General features: G+C 44.5%; 2 protein-coding genes across 16 annotated transcripts in view; one reads left to right on the top strand and one right to left on the bottom strand.

Moving 5' to 3' along the window:
• Positions 1–22,190, bottom strand: part of LOC136004257 (protein LSM14 homolog A-like) — a 37,753-nt gene extending 15,563 nt beyond the window's left edge. For 4 of the 5 annotated variants that reach the window (XM_065660602.1, XM_065660603.1, XM_065660604.1 and 1 more), the window contains exon 1: positions 21,793–22,189. In XM_065660602.1, the coding sequence (XP_065516674.1) occupies positions 21,793–21,913 (121 nt within the window). In that variant the 5' untranslated portion in view covers positions 21,914–22,189. Of the gene's footprint in view, positions 1–21,792 lie in introns of all 5 variants that reach the window. The other variant, XM_065660606.1, reaches the window with a different exon arrangement.
• Positions 22,139–27,518, top strand: part of LOC136004256 (transcription initiation factor TFIID subunit 4-like) — a 252,580-nt gene continuing 247,200 nt past the window's right edge. The window contains exons 1-3 of one of the 11 annotated variants that reach the window (XR_010608342.1): positions 22,265–22,753; positions 23,984–24,043; positions 24,615–26,060. Coding sequence is in view for 1 of the 11 variants with exons in the window: in XM_065660599.1 (XP_065516671.1) it covers positions 22,187–22,356 (170 nt within the window). In the remaining 10 variants the exon portion in view is untranslated. Of the gene's footprint in view, positions 24,059–24,614; positions 26,061–27,518 lie in introns of those variants that run through there. The other 10 variants (XR_010608338.1, XR_010608339.1, XR_010608334.1 and 7 more) reach the window with 10 other exon arrangements.

The raw sequence follows: 27,518 nt of genomic DNA, 5'->3' as shown, positions 1-27,518 counted from the left end.
CGGGCTCCATCTCTTCTGATGGTCTTTCAGAGCAAGAGAGACAGTGTGCAGTCTTGGACTGTTGCCTGCTGATGACACCGCGGAACTCGTCTGGTTTCCACAAAGTTCATTCTTGGTCCGAGGGAAGTCAGGGCCAGTCACTCGTGACCTGAAGACATCTAGATGGTGGGCTATGAAAGTGCTACATAGCAGGCAACAGCATACAATTGAGTTCATTGGCTCTTTTCCCCTAAAATCAAATCCCTTTGAGGTATACATCGGACTTCCCCATCTTCCTGCATTACCCTCAAAGAATATCCAGGTCCCTAATGAAAATCAATCCCACGAGTGGGTTTGCCTTTACCTGAAGCAGGAATAACCCAGACTCTCTTTCCCAGCAAATTCCTCATGTGAACCACAGGAACTTTATACCCTTCTACAATATGTAAAAGATCTGACTGGGCTGGGCCAGGCCTGTTGGCAGATCCTCTGGTGTTGACCAACCAGGTAGCTTTTGGTAAATGTGTATTCCAATGTTTGAAAGTCCCACAACCCATTGCTCTCCGTGTAGATTTAACAGCCCATTATACGGTTCAATTTTCCCAGAAGCTGGTGCATGGTAGGGGATGTGATATACCCACTCAGTGCCATGCTCTTTGGCCCAAGTGTCTATGAGGTTGTTCCAGAAATAAGTCCCACTGTCTGACTCGGTTTTCTCTAGGGTACCGTGTCGACACAAACTCTGTTTCTCAAAGCCCAGGACAGTGTTCCGGGCAGTGGCGTGGGGCACAGCATATGTTTCCAGCCATTCGGTAGTTGCTTCCACCATGGTGAGCACATGATGCTTACCTTGGCAGGTTGGTGGGAGTGTGATATAAATCAATCTGGAGGCCTCCCCATATTGGTACTTCTGCAATCATCCTCCATACCAAAGAGGCCTTGACCATTAAGCAAGCTAAACTGCAGCAATTTCAGTTTATAATAGGGTGGGGCCTCTTCAGCATGCATCACCTCCTCCTCTGGTGACATTCCAAAATCTTTGCCTTGTGGCCAGTCTATGATGACTTCCAGAACTCCTGGATGACTGGGATTTCCTATTCAAGCTCATTGTGTAATTAGCGCAGCCCACTTAATCCATGTAGCATCAGTTGCATGATGTGTATAAGAAACCCTGCCTTTGAACATCCAGCCCAGCAAGGGCAACCGGGATGCCAGGACGAGCTGTGCTTCAGTGCCAATCACTTCTGAAGCAGGTCAAATCCCTTCAGAGGCTATCACTACCTCTTTTTCAGTTGGGGTACAGCTGGCCTCAGATCCTCTGTATCCCTGACTCCAAAAGCCAAGGGGTCGACCTCGAGTCTCCTCTGGAGCTTTCTGCCTAAGGCTCCAGGAAGGACCGTTCTCCTTGGCTGCGATATAGAGTACATTTTTCACACCTGTCCCGGTCCAGACTGGTCCAAGGGCTACTACATGAACTATCGCTCATTTAATTTGTTCAAAGGCTTGTTGTTGCCCAGGGCCCCATTTGAAATCCTTCTTCTTCTGGGTCACATGATAGAGAGGGCTTACAAACCATAATTTGGGATGTGCATTCTCCAGAACCCCACAACACCCAAAAGAGCTCGTGTTTTTATTAGTTGGTGGAGACATTGCTGATATCTTGTTGATCACATCTGTGGGGATCTGGCAACATCTATCTTGCCATTTTATTCCCAAAAACTGAACGTCCTTGTACAGAAACCTTTCTTTCACAACTGCCAAGAGCCGTCTGCAAAGTCTGAATGACTGTTTCTCTTTTGCAGTTTCTTTGTCAATTTCCCCTTCCCTAGCAAGTGATCCCAGCTGCTTAGCTTCCCAACCTTCTAGTTCATGACCATAAGCCCCGTTATCCCAGTATTGGAGCATCCAGGTTATGATGTGCTACCCTGGTTGATAGGTAAAACCTTTTCGCATATTCCATAGCTCGGTTGAAGTCTGGAGTCAACAACTCACATCTTCTTCTTCTTCTTCCTCTGATTCACGTAATAATAAATCCTGATCAGATGCTGTCCCAGGAAATAAGTGCATTGTTTCTTCATATTGCTTCTTCATCTTTCTTGTCTCTTTCATGCTTTTCCCCTTGCATACAGGGACAACTGATATTTGCACAAACTGTTCCTCTGGTTTAGCTGCAGTGATTATCAGTGCGGTTGGGGTGTCTGCAGTATATGTCGTTGGGATTTGGGTAGTTGCTGTACTTGTCGCTGGGATTTGGGTAGTTGCTGTACTTGTCGTTGGGATAGCTGCATTACTGGTTGCGTTGCCAACAGATCCAGAGACATTTTCTTCTCTTTGAAGATGCTGGATAGCGTTGAACAAAGCTCTGTAAGCATAGACCAAGCCCCAGCACATTGCATGAGTTGTCCCCCTCTGATATGACCAGAATGACAAGACACCTTGTTTAAGTGTTTTAGCAATTTTTCTGGATTTTGCACTTGTTCAGTGGTGAATTCCAAAGCACTGGAGGGGCCCACTGGCCTAGATACTTGCACATACTACCCCACACACCCTGCCACTCATGACTGTCCAGCCTCGGGGAAAATCTCTTGGTCCTCCTGTAATGTCATCTAACCCTAGACAAGGCCCAAACCCAACTCTGCTTAACAATGGAGATCAGACGCAACGGTTGTGGGTAAAACACACTATGTGTGCCAACATAGTGATCCCCATCACAACCAGCAGGCAGATCTCGAGGGTACCCAAAGGCCATTCAAAACCTTCAGAATTCTCAAATGATGCTCTAAATAATCTAGTGGGGGAGCTGGGGGTCTAAGGGAATGCCTCCTTCATAGGTTGACAACCTGAGGAGAAAACAAAAGATGTATAATTGCTAAACATTTCCATTATATACCTCCCAAAGTATAGAGGTGGTGAGCACACTGGGGACGCAAGCCAGACCAGTTTCATGATCAATGATTCTATTGTACTACAAGTCATTACCATAAAGTACAGTGAAACAAGAACCTTAACCTAAGCCCCCTAGCTGATAAACACTAAAAGAGCAAATACCGGCTGTAAGTAAGGTAGGAGATGCTGAAACTCTGAGATAAAGAGCAAGAACTTTGAGAGCCAATAAATCAGCACTGTAATGAGTGATTATTAATCCAAAACAATGAACGCTTATCACAAATACAATTAGACACACTCTAGTCAGACTTGTCGTTATCTCAACACTTCATGCCCCATATTGGGTACCACAAAGAACTGTCCTGGTTTAAGGCCAGCCGGTAATCCAGAAGCACGGAGCTGCTCACTCACTCCACCTCCCCCGCTCCCAGAGGGATGGGGAGGAGAATCGAAAGAATGTAACTCCCACAGGTTGAGATAAGAACAGTCCAGTAACTAAGGTATAAGACAAAACCACTACTGCTACCACCAATAATAAGGGAAATAACAAGGGAAGAAAATACAAATGCTCACCACACACCAAATGATACCCAGCCTGACCCAAGCACTGACCTAGCCCTTCTAGGTAATTGCCCCCAGTTTATATACTGGGCATGGCGTACTGTGGTATGGAATACCTCTTTGGCTAGTTTGGGTCAGGTTTCCTGTCTCTGCTTCCTTCCGGCTTCCCCTCCTCCCTGGTAGAGCATAAGACTCAGAAAGTCCTTGGTCAGAGTAAACAATTACTGAGCAACAACTAAAACCAGTGTTATCAGCCTTGTTCCCAGGCTGAAAGTCTAAAGCACAGCACTGCACCAGCTACTAAGGAGAAAAATGACTGCTACTGCTGAACCCAGGACACTGATCCAGGAACCAGAACTGCACATGCAAAGAATTAAGAAAGCAGCTTAGAACAATGGCTACTCAATGTTTCTGCACTGTATAACCCAACTAGATCCCTTTAAGTAGCAGTATAACATAAAGACTTAAATGGTACTTCCGAAATGCTGCAAACAGACAGAACTACAGAAAAACAGAATAGTTATGGTTGGAAAGGACATGAGGATCATCTAGTTCCAACCCCCCTGCCATGGGGAGAAACATCTCGCAATAAACCATGTCACCCAAGGCTCTGTGCAACCTGGCCTTGAACGCCACCAGGGATGGAGCATTCACAACCTCCCTGGGAAACCTATTCCAGTGCCTCACCACCCTAACAGGAAAGAACTTTCTCCTTATATTCAATCTAAACTTCACCTGCTTCAGTTTTAACTCATTACCCCTTAACCTATCACTACAGTCCCTAATGAAGGGTCCCTCCCCAGCATCCTTACAGGCCCCCTTCAGATACTGGAAGGCTGCTATGAGGTCTCCACGCAGCCTTCTCTTCTCCAGGCTGAACAGCCCCAACTTTCTCAGCCTGTCTTCAAACAAGAGGTGCTAAAGACCCCTTCTCATCCTCATGGAACTCCTCTGGACTTGCCCTAACAGCTCCATGTCTTTTTTACGTTGAGGACAGTAGAACTGTACACTATATGTGAGATCTCACAAGAGCAAAATAGAGGGGCAGGATCACTTCTTCTGACCTGCTGGTCATGCTCCTTTTGATGAAGCCCAGGATGGGGTTGGCTTTCTGGGATGCAAGTGCAAACTGCCAGCTGATGTTAAGTTTCTCATCAACCAACACACATAATTCCTTCTCTGCAGTACTGCTCTGAATCTCTTCTCACCCAACCTCTACCTGTGCCTGGGATTGCTGCGACCCAGGTGTAGGACCTTGCACTTGGCTTGGTTGAACTTCATGAGGGAGGCATAACACAAGACTACTACTACGACCACAAATAATAATAATGATGATAAAAGAAATAACAACATAAGGCAATATAATCGCTCACCACCTGCACATCGATAACCAGCCAGACTCGAGCAGCAACCTGGGCCTTCTGAGTAAAACTCCCTCCAGTTTATATACTGGGCATAACGAGCTATAGTATGAAATACCCCTTTGGCTAGTTTGGGTCAGGTGTCCTGTCTCTGCTTCCTCCCAGCTTCCCCTCCTCCCTGGCAGACCATGAGACTCAAAGTCCTCGGTCAGAGTAAACATTACTTAACAATTACTAAAAGCATTGGTTATCACTGTTGTTACCAGGCTGAATATCAGAAACACAGCACTACATCAGCTACTAAGAAAGAGAAAACTGACTGCAAGAGCTGAACCTAGGCCAGCATCTACCTGTTACACCACACCATCTACATCATGATCAGATCCCACATTTTTCAATATAGCATTGCTTTTGTCTCATGTATATGTGTGTGTGTATACACACACATACCAAGAGAGATATGACATTCCTTAGTCCATGGACCAATCCCTATAAAGCTGCTGAATTCATCCAATCCATAATGTTGGGCTCCATCTCTTGTAACAAGTCATTCAGAGCAAGAGAAACAGAGTCCAGTGTTGGACTGTTGCCTGCTGATGACACCACAGAATTCATCTGGTCACTGCTGAGCTCATCTGGTTTTGTCAAAACACATTTTTTGCTGGGATGATGATCCGAGGGAAGTCAGGGTCAGTCACTCGTGACCTGAAGACATCTAGATGGTGGGCTATGAAAGTGCTACATAGCAGGCAACAGCATACAATTGAGTTCATTGGCTGTTTTCCCCTAAAATCAAAGCCCCTTGAAGTATACATCGGACTTCCCCATCTTCCTGCATTACACTCCAAGTATATCCAGGTCCCTAATGAAAATCAATCCCATGAGTGGGTTTGCCTTTACCTGAAGCAGGAATAACCCAGACTGTCTTCCCCAGCAAATTCCTCATGTGAGCCACAGGAACTTTATACCCTTCTACAATATGTAAAAGTTCTGACCGGGCTGGGCCAGGCCTGTTAGCAGATCCTCCGGTGTTGACCAACCAGGAGACTTTTGATAAATATGTATCCCAATGTTTGAAAGTTCCCCCACCCATTGCTCTCAGTGTGGTTTTCAACAGCCCGTTGTACCGTTCAATGTTACCAGATGCTCGTGCATGGTAGGGGATGTGATATACCCACTCAATGTTATGCTCTCTGGCTCAAGTGTCTATAAGGTTATTCCAGAAATGAGTCCCATTTTCTGACTCAATTCTCTCTGGGGTGCCTTGTCACCACAAAATCTGTTTATCAAGGCCCAGGATAGTATTCCAGGCAGTGGCATGGGGTACAGCATATATCTCCAGCCATATGGTGATTGCTTCCACCATGGTAAGCACATGGCTCTTGGCTTGGCGGGTTGGTGGGAGTGTGATACAGTCAATCTTCCAGGCCTCCCCGTATTTCTTCTTCAGCCATATTGTAGTTTAAACCAATCCACACAGTGCATCTACTCACACCCCCCCCCCCCCCCCCCGGACACTCCCCGCTCCCACAGGGATGGGGAGGAAAACCGAGAATGTAACTCCCATGGTTTGAGATAAGAACAGCCCAGTAACTAAGGTATAACACAAATCACTACTGCTACCACCAATGATAATACTGATAAGAGAAAATAACAAGAGAATACGATACCACCGCCGAACGAGTTCAACCCCCCCAAAGAGAGAGTGTGCCCTTCCGGGTAACTCCCAGTTACCTCCCTGGGCATGACGTGCTGTGGTAAGGAATACCTCTTTGGTTAATTTGGGTCAGGTGTCCTGTCTCTGCTTCCTCCCAGCCTCCCTGTGTCCCCAGCAGAGCATGAGACTCACAAAGTCCTTGACCTTGACAATTAAAAACAATCAGTGTTATCAGCTCTCTGCCCAGGCTGGAAGTCAAAACACAGAGCTTGCACCAGTTACTAAGAAGGAGCAAAACGGATCCTGGTAAACCCAGGACAAGCCATCATCCTCAACACCATAGAGGCTTTAACCGTTTGGCTTGCTTAATTGCAGCACATGTTTCACAGTCATGAATAACCTGGGCAATAGTGTCCATTGTTAAGTCCACCCCTCGATCACAAGCCTATCTGTATTTTGCATCTCTACCCTGATGTCCTGAAGCGTCATGGGCCCACCAGGCCAAAAATAATTCATCCTTATGCTGCCAAACTAATTCCATCTGAGCCACTTCAGTCTTAGCAGCTTGATACACCTGTTGATTGTTATGATGTTCCTCAGAGGCCTGACTTGGGTACATGAGCATCTACACAGCTTACCTTCACAACCCAGTTCTGTACCTGGGCAACAGTACCTTACCACAGTGCATTGCTAGCCACTGTTTCCTCTGTTTTAACCAATCCCACAGGGCATTTCCCACTATCCATGAGTCACTGTAGAGATAAAGTACTGTCCTCTTTTCTCATTCAGCAACATCAAAGGTCAGTTGGATAGCTGTCACATATACAAACTGACTCAATTCACCCTCTCCTTCAGCAGTTTCTGCAACTTGTCGTCAGGGACTCCATACAGCTGCCTTTCATCTCCAATGCTTTCCCACAATACGGCAGGACCCATCAGTAAACAAGGCATATTGCTTTTCACTTTCTGACAGTTTATTATATGGTGGGGCTTCTTCAGCATGCATCACCTCCTCCTCTGGTGACATTCCAAAAATCTTTGCTCTCTGGCCTGCCCATGATGACTTCTAGAACTCCTGGATGACTGGGATTTCCTATTTGAGCTCATTGTGTAATTAGTGCAGCCCACTTACTCCATATAGCATCGGTTGCATGATATGTATAAGAAACCCTGCCTTTGAGCATCCAGCCCAGCAAGGGCAACTGGGATGCCAGGACGAGCTGTGCTTCAGTGCCAATCACTTCTAAAGCAGCTTGAACTCCATAGGCTTCCAGTATCTCTTTTTCAGCTGGGGTATAGCTGGCCTCAGATCCTTTGTATCCCCAACTCCAAAAGCCAAGGGGGTTGATCTCAAGTCTCCCCTGGAGCTTTCTACCACAGCAGAGGCTCCAGGGAGGACAATTCTCCTTGGCTGCAGTGTAGAGTACATTTTTTACATCTGGCCCGGTCTGGACTGGTCCAAGGGCTACTGCATGAAGTATCTCATGTTCAATTTGTTTAAAGGCTTGTTGTTGCTCATGGTCCCATTTGAAATCCTTCTTATTCCAGGTCACAAGATAGGGCTTACAATCAAGCTGATTTGGGATGGGCCTTCTCCAGAACCCCACATCACCCAAGAAAGCTTGTATTTCTTTCTTGTTAGATGGTGGAGACTTTGCTGTTATCTTGTTGATCACATCTATGACGATCCTCTGACACCCATCCTGCCATTTTATTCCACATAACAGAATCTCTTGTGAAGGTCCCTTGACCTTACTCGCTTTTATTGCAAAACCACCTTTCAGCAGGATTTGAGTTATTTTCCTCCCATTCTCAAAAACTTGTTCTGCTGTACCACACCACACGATAATATCAATGTATTGCACGTGTTCTGGAGCTTGCCCCTGTTCCAGTGCAGTCTGGATCAGTCCATGGCAGGTGGTAGGGCTGTGTTTCCACCCCTGGGGCAGTCAGTTCCAAGTGCACTGGACACCCCTCCAAGTAAAAGTGAACTGTGGCCTACGCTCTGCTGCCAAAGGAATTGAGAAAAACACATTTGCAATGTCAGCTGTAGCATACCACTTAGCTGTCTTTGATTCCAGTTCATACTAAAGTTCTAGCATGTCTGGTATGGTAGCGCTCAATGGTGGTGTGACTTTCATGCAGGCCTCAATAGTCTACTGTTAGTCTCCACTCTCCGTTAGAATTCCACACTAGTCATATGGGGCCAATAAAGGGTGAGCAGGTCCTACTGATCACTCCTTGGCTCTCCAGTCTATGGATCAGCTTATGGATGGGAATCAGGGAGTCTCAGTTTGTGCGATATTGATGCCAGTGCACTGTTGTGGTTGCGATTGGCACTTGTTGCTCTTCAACCTTCAGCAACCCCACAACAGAAGGATCCTCTGAGAGACCAGGCAAGGTGGACAGCTGATCAATTTCCTGTGCCTCCAAGCAGCCCATTGGCACCATTTTGGGTCTTTGAAGTACCCTCTCCTGTGGTAGTCTATGCTAAGGATGCATGGAGCCTCTGGACCAGTCACAATGGGGTGTTTTTGCCACTTCCTCCCAGTCAGGCTGATTTCAGCCTCCAGTGCAGTCAACTCTTGGGATCCTCCTGTCGCTCCAGAAATATAAATGGGTTCCACCCCTTGACAGCTTGATGGCATCAGGGTACACTGTGCACCAGTATCTACTAGAGCCTTATAGTTCTGTGGGTCCAATGTGCTAGGCCATCTGATCCACACAGTCCACTAAGTCAAATTGTCCCTCTGTTCCACCTGGCTGGAGGTAGGGCCTCTCTAATAGTGATCAGAAGATTTTTCTCTTATTAGTCATCTTTATCACAGGAGCTGGAGTAAAACAAGCTCTTCCACTCCATCTGTGAAACTGCTTACCAGAAACTTGAGCCACAGCTTTCACATGATGATCATCCTTGACCTTTGTTCTTCTCTTCAATTCCTGCACCTGTTCCTCCAGAGCTGAGGTAGGTTTCTCTCAGCTGTAGCTAGAGAATGTTCTCTATGAAGACATCTGCATGAAATATCTCACATTTAATTTGTTCAAAGGCTTGTTGTTGCTCAGGGCCCCATTTGAAATCTTTTTTTCTTCTGGGTCACATGATAGAGAGGGCTTACACTCAAACTATAATTTGGGATGTGCATTCTCCAGAACTCCACAACACCCAAGAAAGCTTGTGTTTCTTTCTTATTAGTTGGTGGAAACATTGCTGTTATCTTGTTGATCACATCTGTGGGGATCTGGCTATGTCCATCTTGCCATTTTATTCCCCAAAATTGAATCTCCTGTGCAGGAACCTTGACCCTAAACTCTTTTATGGCAAAACCAGCTTTCAGCAAGGTTTGGATTATTTCCCTCCCTTTCTCAAAAAGTTCTCGCACTGTATTGCCCCACACAATAACATCATCAATGTATTGCAGGTGTTCTGGAGCTTGTCCCTGTTCCCGTGCAGTCTGGATCACTCCATGGCAAACAGTAGGCTTGTTTCCACCCCTGGGGCATTTGGTTTCAAGTGTACTGGATGCCCCCCCCAGTAAAAACCAACTGTGGCCTGCACTCTGTTGCCAAAGGAATTGAGAAAAATGCATTGGGAATATCAATTATGTCATGCCACTTAGCTCCCTTTGACTCCTGTTCATATTGACATTCTAGCATGTCCAATACAGCAGCACTCAATGGTGGTGTGACTTCATTCAGGCCACGATAGTCTACTGTTAGTCTCAACTCTCCATTAGACTTTGGGACATGGGTTGTGTATATTTCAAGGGGCTGACTGGCACGGGTGATACAGTTGTGGGGGTCTATTACAGACCTCCTGATCAGGACGAAGGAGTTGATGAGGCTTTCTACAGGCAACTGGAAGTAGCCTCGCGACTACATGCCTTAGTCATCGTGGGGGACTTTAATTACCCCGATATTTGCTGGAAGACTCACACAGCCAGTCATTCACAGTCTAGGAGGTTCCTCGAGTGCATTGATGATAATTTCTTAATGCAAATGGTGGACGTACCAACTAGGGGAGCAGCGCTGCTAGATTTAGTACTCGCCAACAAGGAGGGTTTGGTCGAAGTGGTGACGGTCAATGGCAGCCTTGGCTGCAGTGACCATGAGATGGTGGAGTTTAGGATCCTGTGTGGGAGGAATAGAATACCTAGCAAAGCCACAGTTCTGGATTTCCGAAGGGCCAACTTTGGCCTCTTCAGTCAACTGCTAAGGGAAGTCTCATGGGAAAGTGTACTAGGCGGTAAAGGGGCTCAAGATAGTTGGTTAGCATTCAAGGACCGCTTCTTCCAAGCTCAGGATCGGAGCGTCCCAATGAGTAGGAAGTCAAGTAAGGGATCTAGGAGACCGGCGTGGTTAAACAAGGAGCTGCTGGGCAAACTCAAGTGGAAAAGGAGAATCTATGGATTATGGAAGGAGGGGCTGGCCGCTTGGGAGGAATATAGGACAGTTGTTAGAGGATGTAGGGAGGCAATTAGGACAGCTAAGGCCTCCTTGGAACTCAATCTTGCTAGTCGGGTTAAAGACAATAGAAAGGGCTTCTTCAAATACATAGCAAATAAAACTAAAACAAGAGGCAATATAGGCCCACTGCTGAACGAAGTGGGTACCCTGGAGACAGAGGATATAAAGAAGGCAGAGGTGCTGAATGCCTTCTTTGCCTCTGTCTTTACTCCTGCAGACTCTCCCCGAGGGCCCCGGATTTCTATAGCCCCAGAAGGAGTCAGGACAAAGGAGGAGTTTGCTTTGGTAGATGAGGATTGGGTTAGGGATCAGCTATGCAAACTGGACATCTGTAAATCGATGGGTCCGGATGGAATGCACCCACGGGTGCTGAGGGAGCTGGCGGAGGTCATTGCTAGGCCACTTTCCATCATCTTTGGTAAGTCGTGGGAAATGGGCGAGGTGCCTGAGGATTGGCGGATGGCAAAGGTCACACCAATCTATAAGAAGGGCAAGAAGGAGGACCCGGGTAATTATAGACCGGTCAGCCTTACCTCCATCCCTGGAAAGATGATGGAACAACTTATTCTTGACTCCATCACTAGGCATATCAAGGATGAGGGGGTCATTAAGAACAGCCAACATGGTTTTATGAGGGGGAAGTCATGTATGACCAACCTTATAGCCTTCTATGAGGAAGTGACTAGGTGGAGGGATGATGGTAGAGCGGTAGATGTGGTTTTTCTTGATTTCAGTAAGGCATTTGATACTGTCTCCCACAGCATCCTCATAGATAAGCTGAGGAAGTGTGGGCTTGACGATCAAGTAGTGAGGTGGATCGAGAACTGGTTGAAAGGAAGAAGGCAGAGAGTTGTGGTCAATGGCGCAGAATCTAGCTGGAGGTCTGTGACTAGTGGAGTTCCTCAGGGGTCGGTGCTGGGACCGGTGCTGTTTAATATTTTCATCAATGACCTGGATGAGGGAACTGAGTGCACCCTCAGCAAGTTTGCTGATGACACAAAACTGGGAGGAGTGGCTGACACACCAGAGGACTGTGCTGCCATTCAGCGAGACCTGGACAGGCTGGAGAGTTGGGCGGGGAGGAACCTGATGAAATTTAACAAGGGCAAGTGTAGAGTCTTGCATCTGGGGAAGAACAACCCCATGTACCAGTACAGGTTGGGGGTTGACCTGCTGGAAAGTAGTGAAGGGGAAAGGGACCTGGGGGTCCTGGTGGATAGGAGGATGACCATGAGCCAGCAATGTGCTCTTGTGGCCAAGAAGGCAAATGGCATCTTAGGGTGCATTAGAAAGGGAGTGGTTAGTAGGTCAAGAGAGGTTCTCCTCCCCCTCTACTCAGCCTTGGTGAGGCCGCATCTGGAATATTGCGTCCAGTTCTGGGCCCCTCTGTTCAAGAAGGACAGGGAATTGCTTGAAGGAGTCCAGCGCAGAGCCACAAAGATGATTAAGGGAGTGGAACATCTCCCTTATGAGGAGAGGCTGAGGGAGCTGGGTCTCTTTAGCTTGCAAAAGAGGAGACTGAGGGGTGACCTCATCAATGTTTACAAATATGTGAAGGGTATGTGTCAGGATGATGGAGCTAGGCTTTTTTCAGTGATATCCAGTGATAGGACAAGGGGCAATGGGTGTAAACTGGAACATAGGAAGTTCCACGTTAACATCAGGAAGAACTTCTTTACTGTAAGAGTGACAGAGCACTGGAACAGGTTGCCCAGGGGGGTTGTGGAGTCTCCTACACTGGAGATATTCAAGGCCCGCCTGGACAAGTTCCTGTGTGATGTACTGTAGGTTACCCTGCTCTTGCAGGGGGGTTGGACTAGATAATCTTTTTAGGTCCCTTCCAACCCTTGGGATTCTGTGATTCTGTGATTTACTTCATCTCGATCTAGAGATTCATTCCTGGCATCCAGCCTACAAATAGATAACCTCCAGAATGGCTGATTCCCTTAGAGATGGGATATTTTTCTCTATCATGGCCCACTTGGAGGAACGACTCATAACATTGTCCTTGTAGGGAAACATTTCCTTCACAGCTGCCAAGAGCCAGCTCCAAGGGTGAGTGACCATTTCTCTTTTGCAATTGCTTTGTCAATTCCTCCTTCCCTAGGGAAGAATCCCAGCTGCTTGACTTCCCTACCTTCTAGTTTGTGACCATCGGCCCCATTGTCCCAGCATCAGAGCAACCAGATGACTATGTGTTCACCTGGATGATAGGTGAAATATTTTTGCATATTCAGTAGCCTCGTCAAGGTCTGGGGACTAGAAGTCATTTCTTCCTCTGGACCCATGTAGTAATAACAACTGTACAGATGCTGTTCCCTGTAGTAAGTGAACTGGTTCTTCAGCTTCCTTCACTGTATGTGTTGTTCTTTGAGCCTCTTGTTTGCTTTACCCCTTTCTTACAGGGGCAACCTATACTTGCACAAATTGGTCCTTTGGCTCAGCTGCAGTGAATATCACTGCGGCTGGGGTTGCTGCAGTGTCTGTCACTGGAGCTGGATTGGCTGCAGTATCTGTTGTCAGGGTTGGTGCAGCCGCTCTGCTTGGGGGTTTGAATAGCTGCTGTACTTGTCACTGGGGCCGGTGTAGTTGCTGTGCTCGGAGTTGGAGAAGCGACATTGTCTACTGCTTTGCCATCAGATCCCGAGACATTTTTTTTCCTTTGAAGGTGCTGGATAGTGTTGAACAGGGCTTTGTAAGCATAGGCCAAGCCCCAGCACATTGCTATGATTTGTCCCTCTCCAGTATGACCAGGATGACAACACACCTTGTGTAAGTGTTTTACTAGTTCTTCTGGATTTTGCACTTGTTCAGGAATGAAGTTCCAAAGCACTGGAGGGGCCCACTGGCCTAGATACTTGCCCATACTATCCCACACACCCTGCCACTCATGACTGTCCAGCCTCGGGGAAAAATCTCTTGGTCCTCCTATATCATCATCTAACCCTAGACAAGAATCAAACCTGACTGCTTAACTGTCAAGATCAGACAAAATGGTCATGGGTAAAATACACTCTGTATGTGTGCCAACATGGTGATCCTCATCACAGTCAGCAGGCAGGTCTCAAGGGTACTCAAAGGTCATTCAGAAACTTCAGAACTCTCAAATGATACTGTAAATAGTCTAGTGGGGGAGCTGGTGGTGTAAGGTAACATAAGGTATGACATGTTGAAACTCTGAGATCAAGAGTAACAACTTTGAGAGCTAATAAATCAGCATTGCGATGAGTGACTATTAATCCAAAACAATGAATGCTTATCACAAATATGATTAGACACACTCTGGTCAGACCTGTCATTATCTCAACCCTTCGTGCCCCACAAAGAGCTGTCACGGTTTAAGCCCAGCTGGTAACCAAAAACCATGCAGCCTCTCCCTCACTCCCCCCTTCTTCCTCCTTCCACTCCTGGAGGGATGGGGAGGACAATCAAAAGAATGTAACTCCCACAGGTTGAGATATGAACAGTCCAGTAACTAAGGTATAGTACAAAACTACTACTGCTACCACCAATAATAATAATAATGATGATAAGGGAAGTAACAAGGGAAGAGAATACAAGCACTCACCACCCTCCGACCAATACCCAGCCCAACCAGAGCAGCAATCTGGGCCTTCCGGGTAGCTCCCCTCAATTTATATACTGAACATGACATGGTTTGGTATGGAATACCTCTTTGGCTAATTTGGGTCAGGTGTTCTATCTCTGCTTCCTCCTACCTTCCCCTCCTCCTCGGCAAAGTATGAGACTCAGAAAGTCCTTGGTCAGAGTAAAATTACATAGCAACAACTAAACACATCTGTGTTATCAGCATTGTTCCCAGGCTCAAAGTCACAAACACAGCACTGCACCAGCTACTAAGAAGGAGCAAAATGACTGCTATAGCTGAACCCAGGACACAGAAATGTTAACTTGTCAGAGTATGAAAACACAAAGTACTGGAGCAGCAGCAGTCTTAGAGCTTTATTCAGCTGTCTCTTGGGATATTTCCTCATACTACATACTTCTTCCAGAATAAGGTACATTGGTTCATATATAGTAAAACAGTGAAGAGTGAGAGGAAATTAAAATAAGTATGTGAAAGATATAGTCTTGTAACACCTATCAGAACTATGATAAAGCCATTTAATCTTACCTTGTCAATTTAAGTGTGGTGGGTTTTTTTGTTGGTTGGTTTGCTGTTTTTTGTTTGTTGGTTTTTTTTTCCCCTGTATGTGCATTTTCTTTGTGTGTTTTGAGGGTGGGGTTTGTTTGTGGGATTGGTTGATTGGTTTTAAATGAGCTAAACTGGCTTAGGGACTTACAAACAAAACACATGTTAAAAGCTAACTCATTAACTTATTTTTTTGTCAGTTTAGATATACACAATTAAGTAGCTACCTGGAAAGAAACTAACACCTATGAGCCTAAAAGGATTCATATATGTGACATTATGCCCAAGTAGAATCAAAGAATCAACTAGGTTGGAAAAGACCTTTAAGATCATCAAATCCAGCCCCAGGACAGCCAAGACCACCACTAAACCATATTATCTAGGGCCTCATCTACACAGCTTGTGAACACTGAGGTACAGGGACTCCACCACTGCCCTGGGGAGCCTGTTCCAATACCTGATCTCCCTTTCTGTGAAGAAGTTTTTCCTAATATCCAATCTAAACCTGTTAACTGTCCCTTCTTCCCGAGGTGATAAGTTCTCTCTTCCTCCTCCCCCCCCCATGTTCAAGCAATATCTCCACCAACTTCATATTAAAGTGCTGCAAGCAAATTTCTGATCAGATTTTTACTGACTTCAATGTTACTACTATACTATATTTTAATGGATATTACTATATTATACTACTATAGCATCCAAGGAAAACATTACAACTATCAGTTAACAGAAATAATTACCTGATGAATAACACAGAAAAATAGCATTAACCAGAAGCCAAGCTATACATTCTACTAGCAAGAAGACTCTTCCCATACAACATGAATTATTGTAAATAGCTCAGTCTCTGTATGCAGCACTGACACAATCTTACCAGCCTTACTTTGTATGTAGCATACATACACAGAAACTAGTTTTTCCCCACTAACGCACCAATGAGAAGCTTGATGACTAAAATTTTACCGCTTCTATGACAACAAATAATTTTAATTGCCATCCCTCTTCAAAACCTCACAACCCTTTCTCTGTAAGTATGCCTAGATGCCTGCACACCGTATTACAAGAAAAGCATTAATGCAAAGGAGCCAGCTCGTGGCAGGCTCATATCTGCAGAACAATTAATTCAGTCTGTACTGCCTTACTCATAGGGGTGGTGAGTTAAGGAGACAGATCAAAGCAAAGCAGCCAAAGTGGGTTTTGACAAGGTGAATTTTTCTGCTGTGATACACTATGCACAGGGCTGGTTTGGCACAAGTGCCTTAAACCTCAAGACACAGATGGATCATGTCATTTAACTGACTAAAATGAAAAATAACTTCATAAAAGTGATACAAATTTAACCCTTCCCCTTCCTGCTCCCACCCCTGAACTATAAGAAACACCCAAGTCTCCACAAGAATTTAGCTTTCTCTGCCTACATTCCCAAGCCTCTTACCCAATTAATTTTGCATAAAAGTCTAAAAGAAAGGGAAGTTTTCTTTCATGTGTCATTAAAACTATGACAAACACTATCACAGATGGTTAACAATGCCAGAAATTTAACTACTAAAATTACTGAAAGCTATTTTGTTAATATCTATTATTAATGACAATGGTTCCAAATGCAAGCCTAAATGGTGGTAAGTGAAAACTGATGCATTATAACAAAGAGACAAGAAATAATTTTGTTTCTTATACCCACATGCCTACAGATTACCTGCCACTGTCAGAGAACAAAGCCTTTTCTGACCCAGTACACCAATAATACATAAAAAACTCAAATACTTATATAACTTCCTTAACATTTGTAATCTGATAGAGATAGGCGTTCTCCCTGTTATTTAAGTAACACACTTTAACACTTTGCAAAAGAATGGCTGCTTTCCCTTATCAGACTTCAGCTTAGGGCAAAAATGTTGTTATTTAAACAGTTGCCATCTTCCTCTAACTTGCAAGAGAGGCCATAACATTTGCTAGTAAAAGGATCCTGAAGGAGCTGGCAAATGAAGTTGCTAAGCCACTGGCCACCATATCTGAAAAATCACGGCAGTCAGGTGAAGCTCCCAGCAACTGGAAAAAAGGGAAATATAACCCCATTTTCAAGAAAGGGAAAACGGATGACCCGAGGAATTACAGACCAGTCAGTCTCACCTCTGTGCCTGGCAAAATCTTGGAGCACATTCTCCTGGAAGGCATGCTAAGGCACATGAAAAACAACAAGGTGCTTGGTGACAGACAGCATGGCTTCACTAAGGGGAAATCCTGCCTGACCAATTTGGTGACCTTCTGTGATGGGGCTAGGGAACTGATGGAAAGGGGCACAGCAGTTGACATCATCTACCTGGACTTGTGCAAAGTGTTCGACACTGTCCCACACAACATCCTTCTCTCTAAATTCGAAAGACATCAGTTTGATAAATGGACCACTCAGTGGATAAAGAACTGGCTGGATGGCTGCACACAAAGAGTTCTAGTCGATGGCTCAATCTCCATTCAGAGACCACTAACGAGCTCTGTCCCACAAGGATCAGTGTTGGGACTGGTCTTGTTCAACATCTTTGTCAGCGACATGGACAGTGGGACTGAGTGTGCCCTCAGCAAGTCTGCCAATGACATCAAGCTGTGTGGTTCAGTTGATACGCTGGAGGGAAGGAATGCCATCCAGAGGGACCTCTACACACTTGTAAGGTGGGCTGATGCCAACCTCATGAAGTTTAACCATGACAAGTGCAAGGTCCTACACCTAGGTCAGAGCAATCCCAGGCACAGCTACAGACTGGGCAGAGAAGAGATTCAGAGCAGAAGTGGAGAAGGACTTGGGGCGTTGGTCAATGAGAAAATGACCATGCGCCAGCAGTGTGTGCTCGCAGCCCAGAAAGCCAACCATATCCTGGGCCGCATCAAAAGGAGTGTGACCAGCAGGTCGAAGGAGGTGATCCTGCCCCTCTACTCTGCTCTTGTGAGACCTCACCTGGAGTATTGTGTGCAGTTCTGGTGTCCTCAACATAAAAAGGATATGGAACTGTTGGAACAAGTCCAGAGGAGGACCATGAGGATGATCAGGGGACTGGAGCACCTCCCGTATGAAGATAGGCTGAAAAAGTTGGGGCTGTTCAGCCTGGAGAAGAGAAGGCTGCGTGGGGACCTCATAGCAGCCTTCCATTGTCTGAAGGGGGCCTGTAAGGATGCTGGGGAGGGACTCTTCATTAGGGACTGTAGTGACAGGACAAGGGGTAAGGGGTTAAACCTTAAACAGGAGAGGTTTAGATTGGATATAAGGAAGAAATTCTTTACTGTTATGGTGGTGAGGCACTGGAATGGGTTGCCCAGGGAGGTTGTGAATGCTCCATCCCTGGCTGTGTTCAAGGCCAGGTTGGATGAAGCGTTGGGTGGGATGGCTTAGTGTGAGGTGTCCCTGCCCATGGCAGGGGGGTTGGAACTAGGTGATCTTGAGGTCCTTTCTAACTCTAACTATTCTATGATTCTATGAAAATGCTGATTAGAGAACTATAGGAGATTGCCCCTCAGTATCAAAGACTACAATCAGTATCCTATTAACAACCCAAAAAATTATTTTTGTCTAAAACCCCAGAAGATTTAAGCTAAATGAAGCAATTCCATTCGTACAACTTTGAGATTAAACTCAGACATCAATTTAGCCCACACAAGTCCTACTGTTAGGCAAATCTGTAGTTTTTCAAGAACAGATTCTACCTCTACTTTTGAGCTTTATGTCACAAAAGTTAGGAAATAAATAATGATAAAACACCCTGCACTCAAGTCAGCTACCTAGCAGAGCAACTGAAAATGCTGAGTCATCTTTTGGGGCTTGTCTCTGGCCGACAGTTTGACATATGTCATAAAGATCCATGGTAAACAGTTCTGGTATGACTTCTGGACTCACCACAGGAAGAGATAACTATTATCCAATCAATATATTCACAGCTACAGACAGTTCAAAAGGAATATCTGCTTTTTTTCACATAAGGACCTGGCCATAATGAACCACACTTGCCATCTTACATATAAGCTATCATACTACATTCATGTGATCTAAACCTTCATTTATTCAGAACCTTCAATACTCTCGTGTTGAGCATTTTGTTCAGTGAACTGTTTTACAGTCTGATCTGGTTGTTATCAGCTTCAAGATTTATCTCAATATTTTTGGTTCCAGGTGGCCTAGAAATACTGGTTTATTCTCTTCTGGATCATGACACTATGACAAAACACATTCTTCAGCTAACTCAGGCAAGTTTTATTAAAGCAGATTTAATGGTTAAGACTTACATTTCTGATGAGAGCTATAGGAAGAGAGATGATCCAATTTGGAATTTCAGTTTGATCTATCTTACATATGTACACTTTAGTAGATATGTCATAATATGACTTAACCACTCTTGAGAAGTTATGCAAAATTGGCTTGGTCAGCATTAAAACTGTCCAATTTAGGGCAAGGCTATCGCAAGTTCCTCAAGGATGAGATTCTCCTAAGTGCTTTTGTAAAAAGCTTCACAATCACAGCATGCAACTGGAATTTCTAACAGTGCTCTGTTCTTTCTCATGTAAATACTAGCTGTGGTTTTTAAACAGATAACACCAGCAAGATAATTTAACCTAAAGGCAACTTCAGAAGTAAAAAATACATCATGAAAGCTAAATGCCCCACAAATTAACTACGCAAGCCTGGGACCAAACCAACTACAAGGTGTTTCAGAGCATTTTGAGTGTAAGAATTTACAGACCAAAGTAATTGATTTCTTAAATAATACTTGTCAGTGAGGAGAAGGGGAAAAAAGAGGGCCTTACAGTGACAAGGCACACAAACAAGAATTACCACAAAGGCCAAAGCGAGATGAAAACTAACAAACTGCCTCACAGTATCAACTCCACAACCCAACTATTATAAACACCTACTATGTAAAATACAAGATTATCATTATACTGAACTGCTAAACTTATCATACCAAACAGGAACAGAGGTTCAGAATACTCTCAGTCCCAAATATTTAGTACACACAATGAGCAATTTTCCCCTTTTCCTAATGGCTGGATAAAATCCCTGCTTACATATATGCATTTAGATTATTTAGAGAGACTTTGCAGAGTCAAGTGTAAAGTAAAATACCACTGAGTTTTGCAAAATTTATTATAAAAATTATTAAAAGTTCTGACTTAATTTTTTACCTCAATATTACACAACCACTGCCATGGCTAATACACTTGCAACGAGTGCACATTATCATGCACAAGAAACAGCAAAGTCCTTCAATGCCCAGTTTCAAAGATCCTCTTCTCTTTTCTTACTTCCCAGTCTGAATCTCTTTTCTGTAGACATATCTTCCTAACTTCCTTATACATGCTGTCCTGGGTCCAACTGTAGCAGTTATTTTTCTCCTTCCTAGTAGCTGGTGCAGTGCTGCGTTTCTGACTTTAGTCTGGAAACAGCACTGATAGGAACAACTAAAAACATCGGTGTGTTAAGTAATGTTTAGTCCGATCAAGGACTTTTTCAGTCTCATGCTCTGCCAGGGAGGAAGGGAAGCTGAGAGGACACCTGACCCAAACTAGCCAAAGGGTTATTCCATACCACAACACGTCATGTCCAGTACATAAACTAGGGGGAGCCACCTAGAATGCCCAGATCACTGCTCAGGTAGGGCTGAGTATCCGTTGGCAGGTGGTGAGCAATTTTATTGGGCATCACTTGTGTTTATTGTTTTGTTTTCTTTTCCCCCTTTTAGTTTTATATTCTCTCCCCTTGTTGTTACACTTATTATTATTATCGGTGGTAGTAGCAGTACTTCTGTATTATACCTTAGTTACTGAGCTGTTCTTATCTCAACCTGTGGGAGTTAAGATTCTTTCTCCTCCCCATCCCTCTGGGAGCGGAGGGAGGAAAGGGGGTAGTGAGTGAGCAGCTGCGTGGTTCCAAGTTACCGGCTGGACTTAGACCACAGCACTTACACATATTCTCTGGACAATACATTCTCATGCCAGCATCTGTACTCAACTTCGAGTTATACAATGGCATACAGCTACCTCTGAAATTAAAAGCTCACAATCAGCCTTCTTTGTTGATGACCTAATACTTACAAGATCCCCTTTAGACCCCAGTTATCTCCTAGCCCAGGATGCATGAGTTCAGTCATATGCAGCCCCGTACCCTGCAGGTCTAAAATTCTTACGATGCAAAAAATTCCTATTTCCAGGTTCCCCCTCCTACTCCCATTTACACATTAACTCTAGACCACTTCCACCGCGAAGGGCATCATTCTTACTCTACTCAAAGATCCTATGAGCAGCCCCTAACTAGGTAATACTCTTGACTCCCTTTCGCCACTGCCCCACGGCGGCCACTGAGCCTTTTATGCCACACACACCCCACAAACCAGGGGAACAGCCCGCGCCGCGGGAGCAGGGGCCTCCGAAGCGCTGTCTCGCCACCGCTCCCAACCCCTCGCTCACTTACACCCCTGCCAGGAAGCGTAGCAGGTCGCCCCAGCCCCCCTGCAGACACTCCTTCAGGGAAGATGGCGGGAAGACGGGCCTCTGGCCGAAAGTACGTGGGCTCTTACCAAAGGTCTGCCAAGACTCTCGCAGCTACTGGTAGGCCCTCGCAGCCCACAGGCCTCCCCATGGGCACAACACCACGGACTACTTCGCCGCAGTTTCAAGTTCTTGGTCGATCCCCGACGGGCCCCCAGCGGCCCCACTCCCCTCCCCGAAACATTGCTGGGCCGCCAGGTTCTTACCCTTGGCCAACGCCACAGTGGAGTTTTCGGTGTCGATAGTGTACAAGATTCCTTCGTAGCGGATCTCAGCCTTAGAAATAAGGCTTATCTTGCTCCCGATATAGGGCGCCCCCCCGCTCATGGTACTAGCTCCTTGGTTAGGAACAAGACCTCTTCCTTTTGAAGCCTAGCACAAAAAAACTAATCAAGCCCGCCTCAGAATCGTAGCAGGCGTTCCACTCCCGCCGCTTCGAGTCCAAACTTCCAGACTTCCTTCCGTCCACCGAACTACCAGCGACGGCTTTCCCTGCGCAGACTCCTTCAACATACCTCGCAACAAAAATACCCTATACCTCCCAACATGGCAACCACTCTAATCTCCTCTCAAAGCCACCCCCTCCACTCCAGACGCGAAATGGATACCGGGAGCGGAAATGATCTCGCGAGAGCTGCCGGCTGGGGCGTGGCGTGGCGTGGCGTGGCGTGGCGTGGCGTGGCGTGGCGTGGCGTGGCGTGGCGTGGCGTGGCGTGGCGTGGCGTGGCCATTTGGGCTGATCATGGCGTGGTCATTTGGGCTTCACAGTCGTGAGTATTTGGTGTGTTCTCTTTCTGCGTTTAGGGTATGGTTTCTATGGTGGTTGGGTTTGGTTGTGCTCTGTTGCGTTTTCTATGTCTGGTTGGTGAGTGGTGTGTTGGACTAGGGTCGTACGGGGTCTGCGGCTCTTTCTCCTTGTGCCGGTGTGCTAGGAGTTAGAGCTCGCAGCTTGGAAACCTCACACTGGTCCGTAACCTGTGAGTACCCGGGGATGTGGAAGTAAGTTGGGAGACTTGGGGTTTTCGTTTGTTTTGGTTTTTTGTTTTGGCTTTTTTTTTTTTTTCCACAGAGGTCTAAGCCGCCTGTTATTGAATGCTATGTTCTTGTGATCATTGATAAGCGATTTAGAATCCAATTATGCAGAGAGATGCAAAAATTTTGATACCGGTAACTATTTAGTTTGTATTTCAAGGGCGATTCTATTTTACTTGGCTGGCAGTCTTGAGATAGTGGGATCTTGCCAAGCAGCACTAAGTAATGCAACTGTTGATGGAATCTTAACTAAAGTGTGGAATTAATCCTGAAAAAAATACCCTCTTAGTACAAATAAACACACAGAAAATAATGATTTTGAGATTATTTTTAGGTTGTGCACCTTAAATAAAGATAACAAATGAGGCCTCCTGTTGGAGGCATTGTCTGTTAAAACATACTGCCTTGGTACAGCCTAGAAAATTGCATGCAACAAACTTAACTTCTGGAAATGGGTACTTAATAGCTTTTGTTACAGCACCTGGGTACTCATGTTGCAAAGATTCAGCAAGTATTTTGCTCAGAATAGGGCTTTGAAGCACAATAACAAGCCAGATTTTTCTGGAAGAGCCTGCAGGTTTCTAAATAGGAGCCATATTAGATTTACAGAGGCTTTATGCCCAAATTCAACTGACTGTAAAGTCATGGAGAAATTGAGTACTCAGGGAGCTTTGCTGTGATGTGCTTCTAGCATGTCCTGGACTAACTGAAACATTTTTTGAACAAAGTTGTGCAGTTAATTACTGGATATACATGACTATGTCAAGTCTGTGGGAGTCCACTATTGAAAATCAATATTTGTAACTTAGCTGAAAATAAAGCTTTACATCAAGTCCTGTCTAGGTGAGTGCAGTCAAATATTTGCAATGATGATTAACTTCAAAATGAAAGCTCCTAAATTTCTATAAGATATATAAATATAAAAGAAAGTTACTTGCAACTGAAGTACATGAAACTAAATTTAGACACGTTTCTAGAATACCCTTTGGATACTCTAGCCATCTTGGTGCTCTCAAGTTTGTGGAACTTCCAGGTTTTAATTCATGCTTAAAATCAGCTGTTGAAAGAATATTTTTATAGCATAAAGTGAATTTCAATTCTATATGTAAAGACTTCTTTGAATTCATTTTAAGAAGTTACCTTAAAGCCTTATCTAAACCTCGTAGGTACCATTTTAATATTAAATGTAAACTTAAGTGTCCTGGGTTCAGCAGTTGCAGTCATTTTTCTTCTTCTTAGTAGCTGAGGCAGTACTGTGCTTTTGACTTTCAGCCTGGGAACAGTGCTGATAACACCCATGTTTTTAGTTGCTGCTCAGTAATGTTTACTCTGACCAAGGACTTTCTGAGTCTTATGCTCTGCCAGGGAGGAAGGGAAGCTGGGAGGAAGCAGAGACAGGACACCTGACCCAAACTAGCCAAAGAGGTATTCCATACCACAGTAAGTCATGCCCAGTATATAAATTAGGGGCAGTTACCCGGAAGGGTGAGATCAGTGCTCGGGTTGGGCTGGGTATCGGTTGGTGGGTGGTGAGCAATTGTATTCTCTTCCCTTGTTATTTCCCTTATTATTATTATTGGTGGTAGCAGTAGTGGTTTGTGTTATATGTTAGTTACTGGACTGTTCTTATCTCAACCCATGGGAGTTACATTCTTTTGATTCTCCTCCCCATCCCTGGGGGGGGGGGGGGGGGAGTGAGCGAGCAGCTCTGTGCTTCTGGGTTGCCGGCTGGACTTAAACCACGACATTAATATAGTTAAATTGTATATTTGAAGACACTGAAAGTGTGTCTTTGAAAGAACCCCCCGGTGAGCAGGCTGGGTGAATAAGGTGTTGGGAGGGGATGCAGCTGGAACAGCTGACCACAACTGACCCAAGGGATATTCTGTGCCATGTGATGTCATGCTCAGTATATAAAGCTGGTGGAAAAAGAAGGAAGGGTGTATGTGTGTGTCAGTGTCAGTCATTTGGTGTGATGGTATTTTGTTTTCCTCAGTAACTATTAACATGCGATGGAGTCCTGCTTTCCTAGAGATGGATGAACACCTGCCTGCGGATGGGAAATGCTGAATGAATTCCTTGCTTCACTTTGCTTATATGTTCAGCTTTTGCTTTACCTATTAAACTGTCTTTATCTCAACCCATCAGTTTTCTCACTTCTACCCTACCAATCCTCTCTCCCATCCTACTGGGGGGTGGGAGGGTGAGTGAGTGCCTATGTGGTGCTTAGTTGCCAGCTGGGATTACACCATGACAGTCCTTTTTGTTGCCCAACATAAGACACAAAGGGTTTGCGATAATGACAGATCTGATTGGGGTGTGCTAGATGGAATTTATAGCTGTGTTTGCTGTTTAGCTATTAACTGACAGGGTGCTATGTTTGCCATGGGGCTTGCTTGTCTTACTGTTTATTAGTGTCATGCTCATTAGCGACTGGTTTTTGCTTTCACTGCTTGCTGTCCTTCTTATCATTTGACTGCTGTGCCTGGGAGTATTTTGATAACAGCAGTGGCAATACCCTGGGCTGGCAGATGGCCAGGGCATTGCTGCTGTTTTTGTACCGCTGTACTACTGGACAGGCTGGAACTCCAGTGTGAACTCTAGTCAAAGGGACTGTGTGACCTATGGATGAGTCCACATGGGAGCAGGACACCCTGAAACACCTGTGGCTGTAGATGAGTCCATGCCAGAGCAAGTACACATCTCAAAGCATCTATGGCCATCATTATGTCTGAGCCACAGCAGGTATACCTGCAGGGATGCAGCTCAAGGATGAGTCCACACTGGAGAAGGTACACCTTGAAGCATCAGTAGCTGTGCGTGAGGTCATGCTGGAGCACCACTTGGAGCAGGTGCACCCCTGGGGGCAAGGGGAGGAATTCATTGCAGTGTTAAACCATATGGAGACCAGGTCTGGAGATAGTAATGGACATACCTTTAAACTGTTGTAAGCCATGATTTGAGTTGCATGTTATAGGAATTACTATAAGCATGTAAATATTTGAAAAATATTTTTATAATAAAGGAATGAATACAAAAGTTCATCAAGATTCTATACTAAAAGTCTCATTCCCTACATAGAAGCACAAGCCCAAAGCCAGCTTTAGCAACAAGCTTACATACATTATGTATGTCATAATTTCTTAACTTAGAGTCAATGTGAATCAGTATACATGTTTTATTAAATTATTCTATTATACTTCTTTATTCTGTGTGCTTATATACATAAAATGGCTCAATTAAGAGGAGGTGAGTGGGAAGAAATATGAATTCATGTTTTAGAGAAGACCCACCCACAAGTGTAATTTAAAACTAATTAAAGTAGGTAATTTTTTAAGTTTTGCAATATGTTGTATAAATCATGACTTCCCATTTTCTCCCTCTGGTGGGAAAATTACTTTTTATCTTCTAAAGTCACAAAGCAATAAAATTTCCTTCTGTGTGTGTGTCTTTTTGTTTGGTTGGTTTTTTGTTGTTTTTTGGGGGGGGGGGGTTGTTTGTTTGTTTTTTAAATAGAGACACCCACTTTAATGCCAGAGTGTTAGAAAAAATGTATATGAAAACTTTTTTCAGATACAGGACTAGTTGCAGAATCATGTCTAGCTTTTCATTATAAAAACTCTGGAGATGGTGGTATACAAATCAAGTCCAGGATCAGGGCAAGTAAGTGAAGGAAACATGGAGCCTTCTCCAAAGTTAATAAAATGTGGGACTCTTAAAATAATTGAAAAAATTTCAGAATCTATCCAACACAAATATTCTTTACTTTTTTTGCAATAGCAAATTGAGTTATACATTTTAATTAAATTTCAAGGTAGAAACATTTGTTAAAAGTCCAAATTTCATTCAGCTATATTGTTCTATAGAAGAAAAATGAATAAAATAATTACTTGCTAAGCAAAGTTTTGACTTATAGATCTTCTGTGTATACTTAATACTGTTTTTCATAAGCACTACTGTGCTTTTACAGTCACTTACTGCACTGTCTCCTGCTTATACATCTTGACCATACCTTTGGGCTTTCAGTACTTTTACTGGCCACTTTATTTAAGAGATATGTACTGGTTTAATTTCAGGAGACTCGTAAACTTAATTAACTGGTGCAACCTATTTTTAATGCATTTTAAAAGCACTTTATTTTGATTCATCATAAACCTGCTTCTAAAGGTATAAACAGATAATCAGGAAAAACTACCCCAAATAAAAATGTAACCTACATTGAGAGGAAATAGATGGTAATAAATCAGTTATTAGCAGTTTAGTGACTTGACAAGTCATACAATGTCTGACTTAAAAGATTGAGTCTGTGAATGGAGAAGAGATGCACACTCATACACTGTGAGCCCTTGTCCTGGGTTCAGCTGTAACAGCTATTTTTTTCCTTACTAGTAGCTGGTGCAGTACTGTGTTTTGGCTTTAGTCTGAGAACAATGCTGATAACACCAGTGTTTGAGTTGTTGCTAAATAATGGTTACTCAGATCAAGAACTTTTTAGTCTCACGATCTGCCAGTGAGGAGGGGCACAAGAAGCTGGGAGGAAGCAGAGACAGCACACCTGACCCAAACTAGCCAAAGTGGTATTCCATACCACAGCACATCATGCCCAGTATATAAATTGGGGGGAGTTACCAAGAAGGGAAGATCCCTACTTGGGTTGGACTGGCTAATGGTTGGTGGGTGGTAAGCAATTGTATTTTGCATCACTGTTCTGCTGACATGCAGGGTATGCCACAAAATGACCATGCACTAGCTGTATAATATGCAGAGTTTATTAAAAAAGCACACTAATGTGAATTAGGTAAATTTATCTATAGTGACTAAGTGCAATAAAGCAAATCAGAGATGAAGGTATATAAGTACTGTAGAAAGTTAGCAATGCATCAAATCATTACTGCATAGA

This window comes from Lathamus discolor, chromosome W, assembly GCF_037157495.1.
Source record: "Lathamus discolor isolate bLatDis1 chromosome W, bLatDis1.hap1, whole genome shotgun sequence".
NCBI lineage: Eukaryota > Metazoa > Chordata > Aves > Psittaciformes > Psittacidae > Lathamus > Lathamus discolor.
This window is presented reverse-complemented; position numbering and strand designations above follow the sequence as displayed.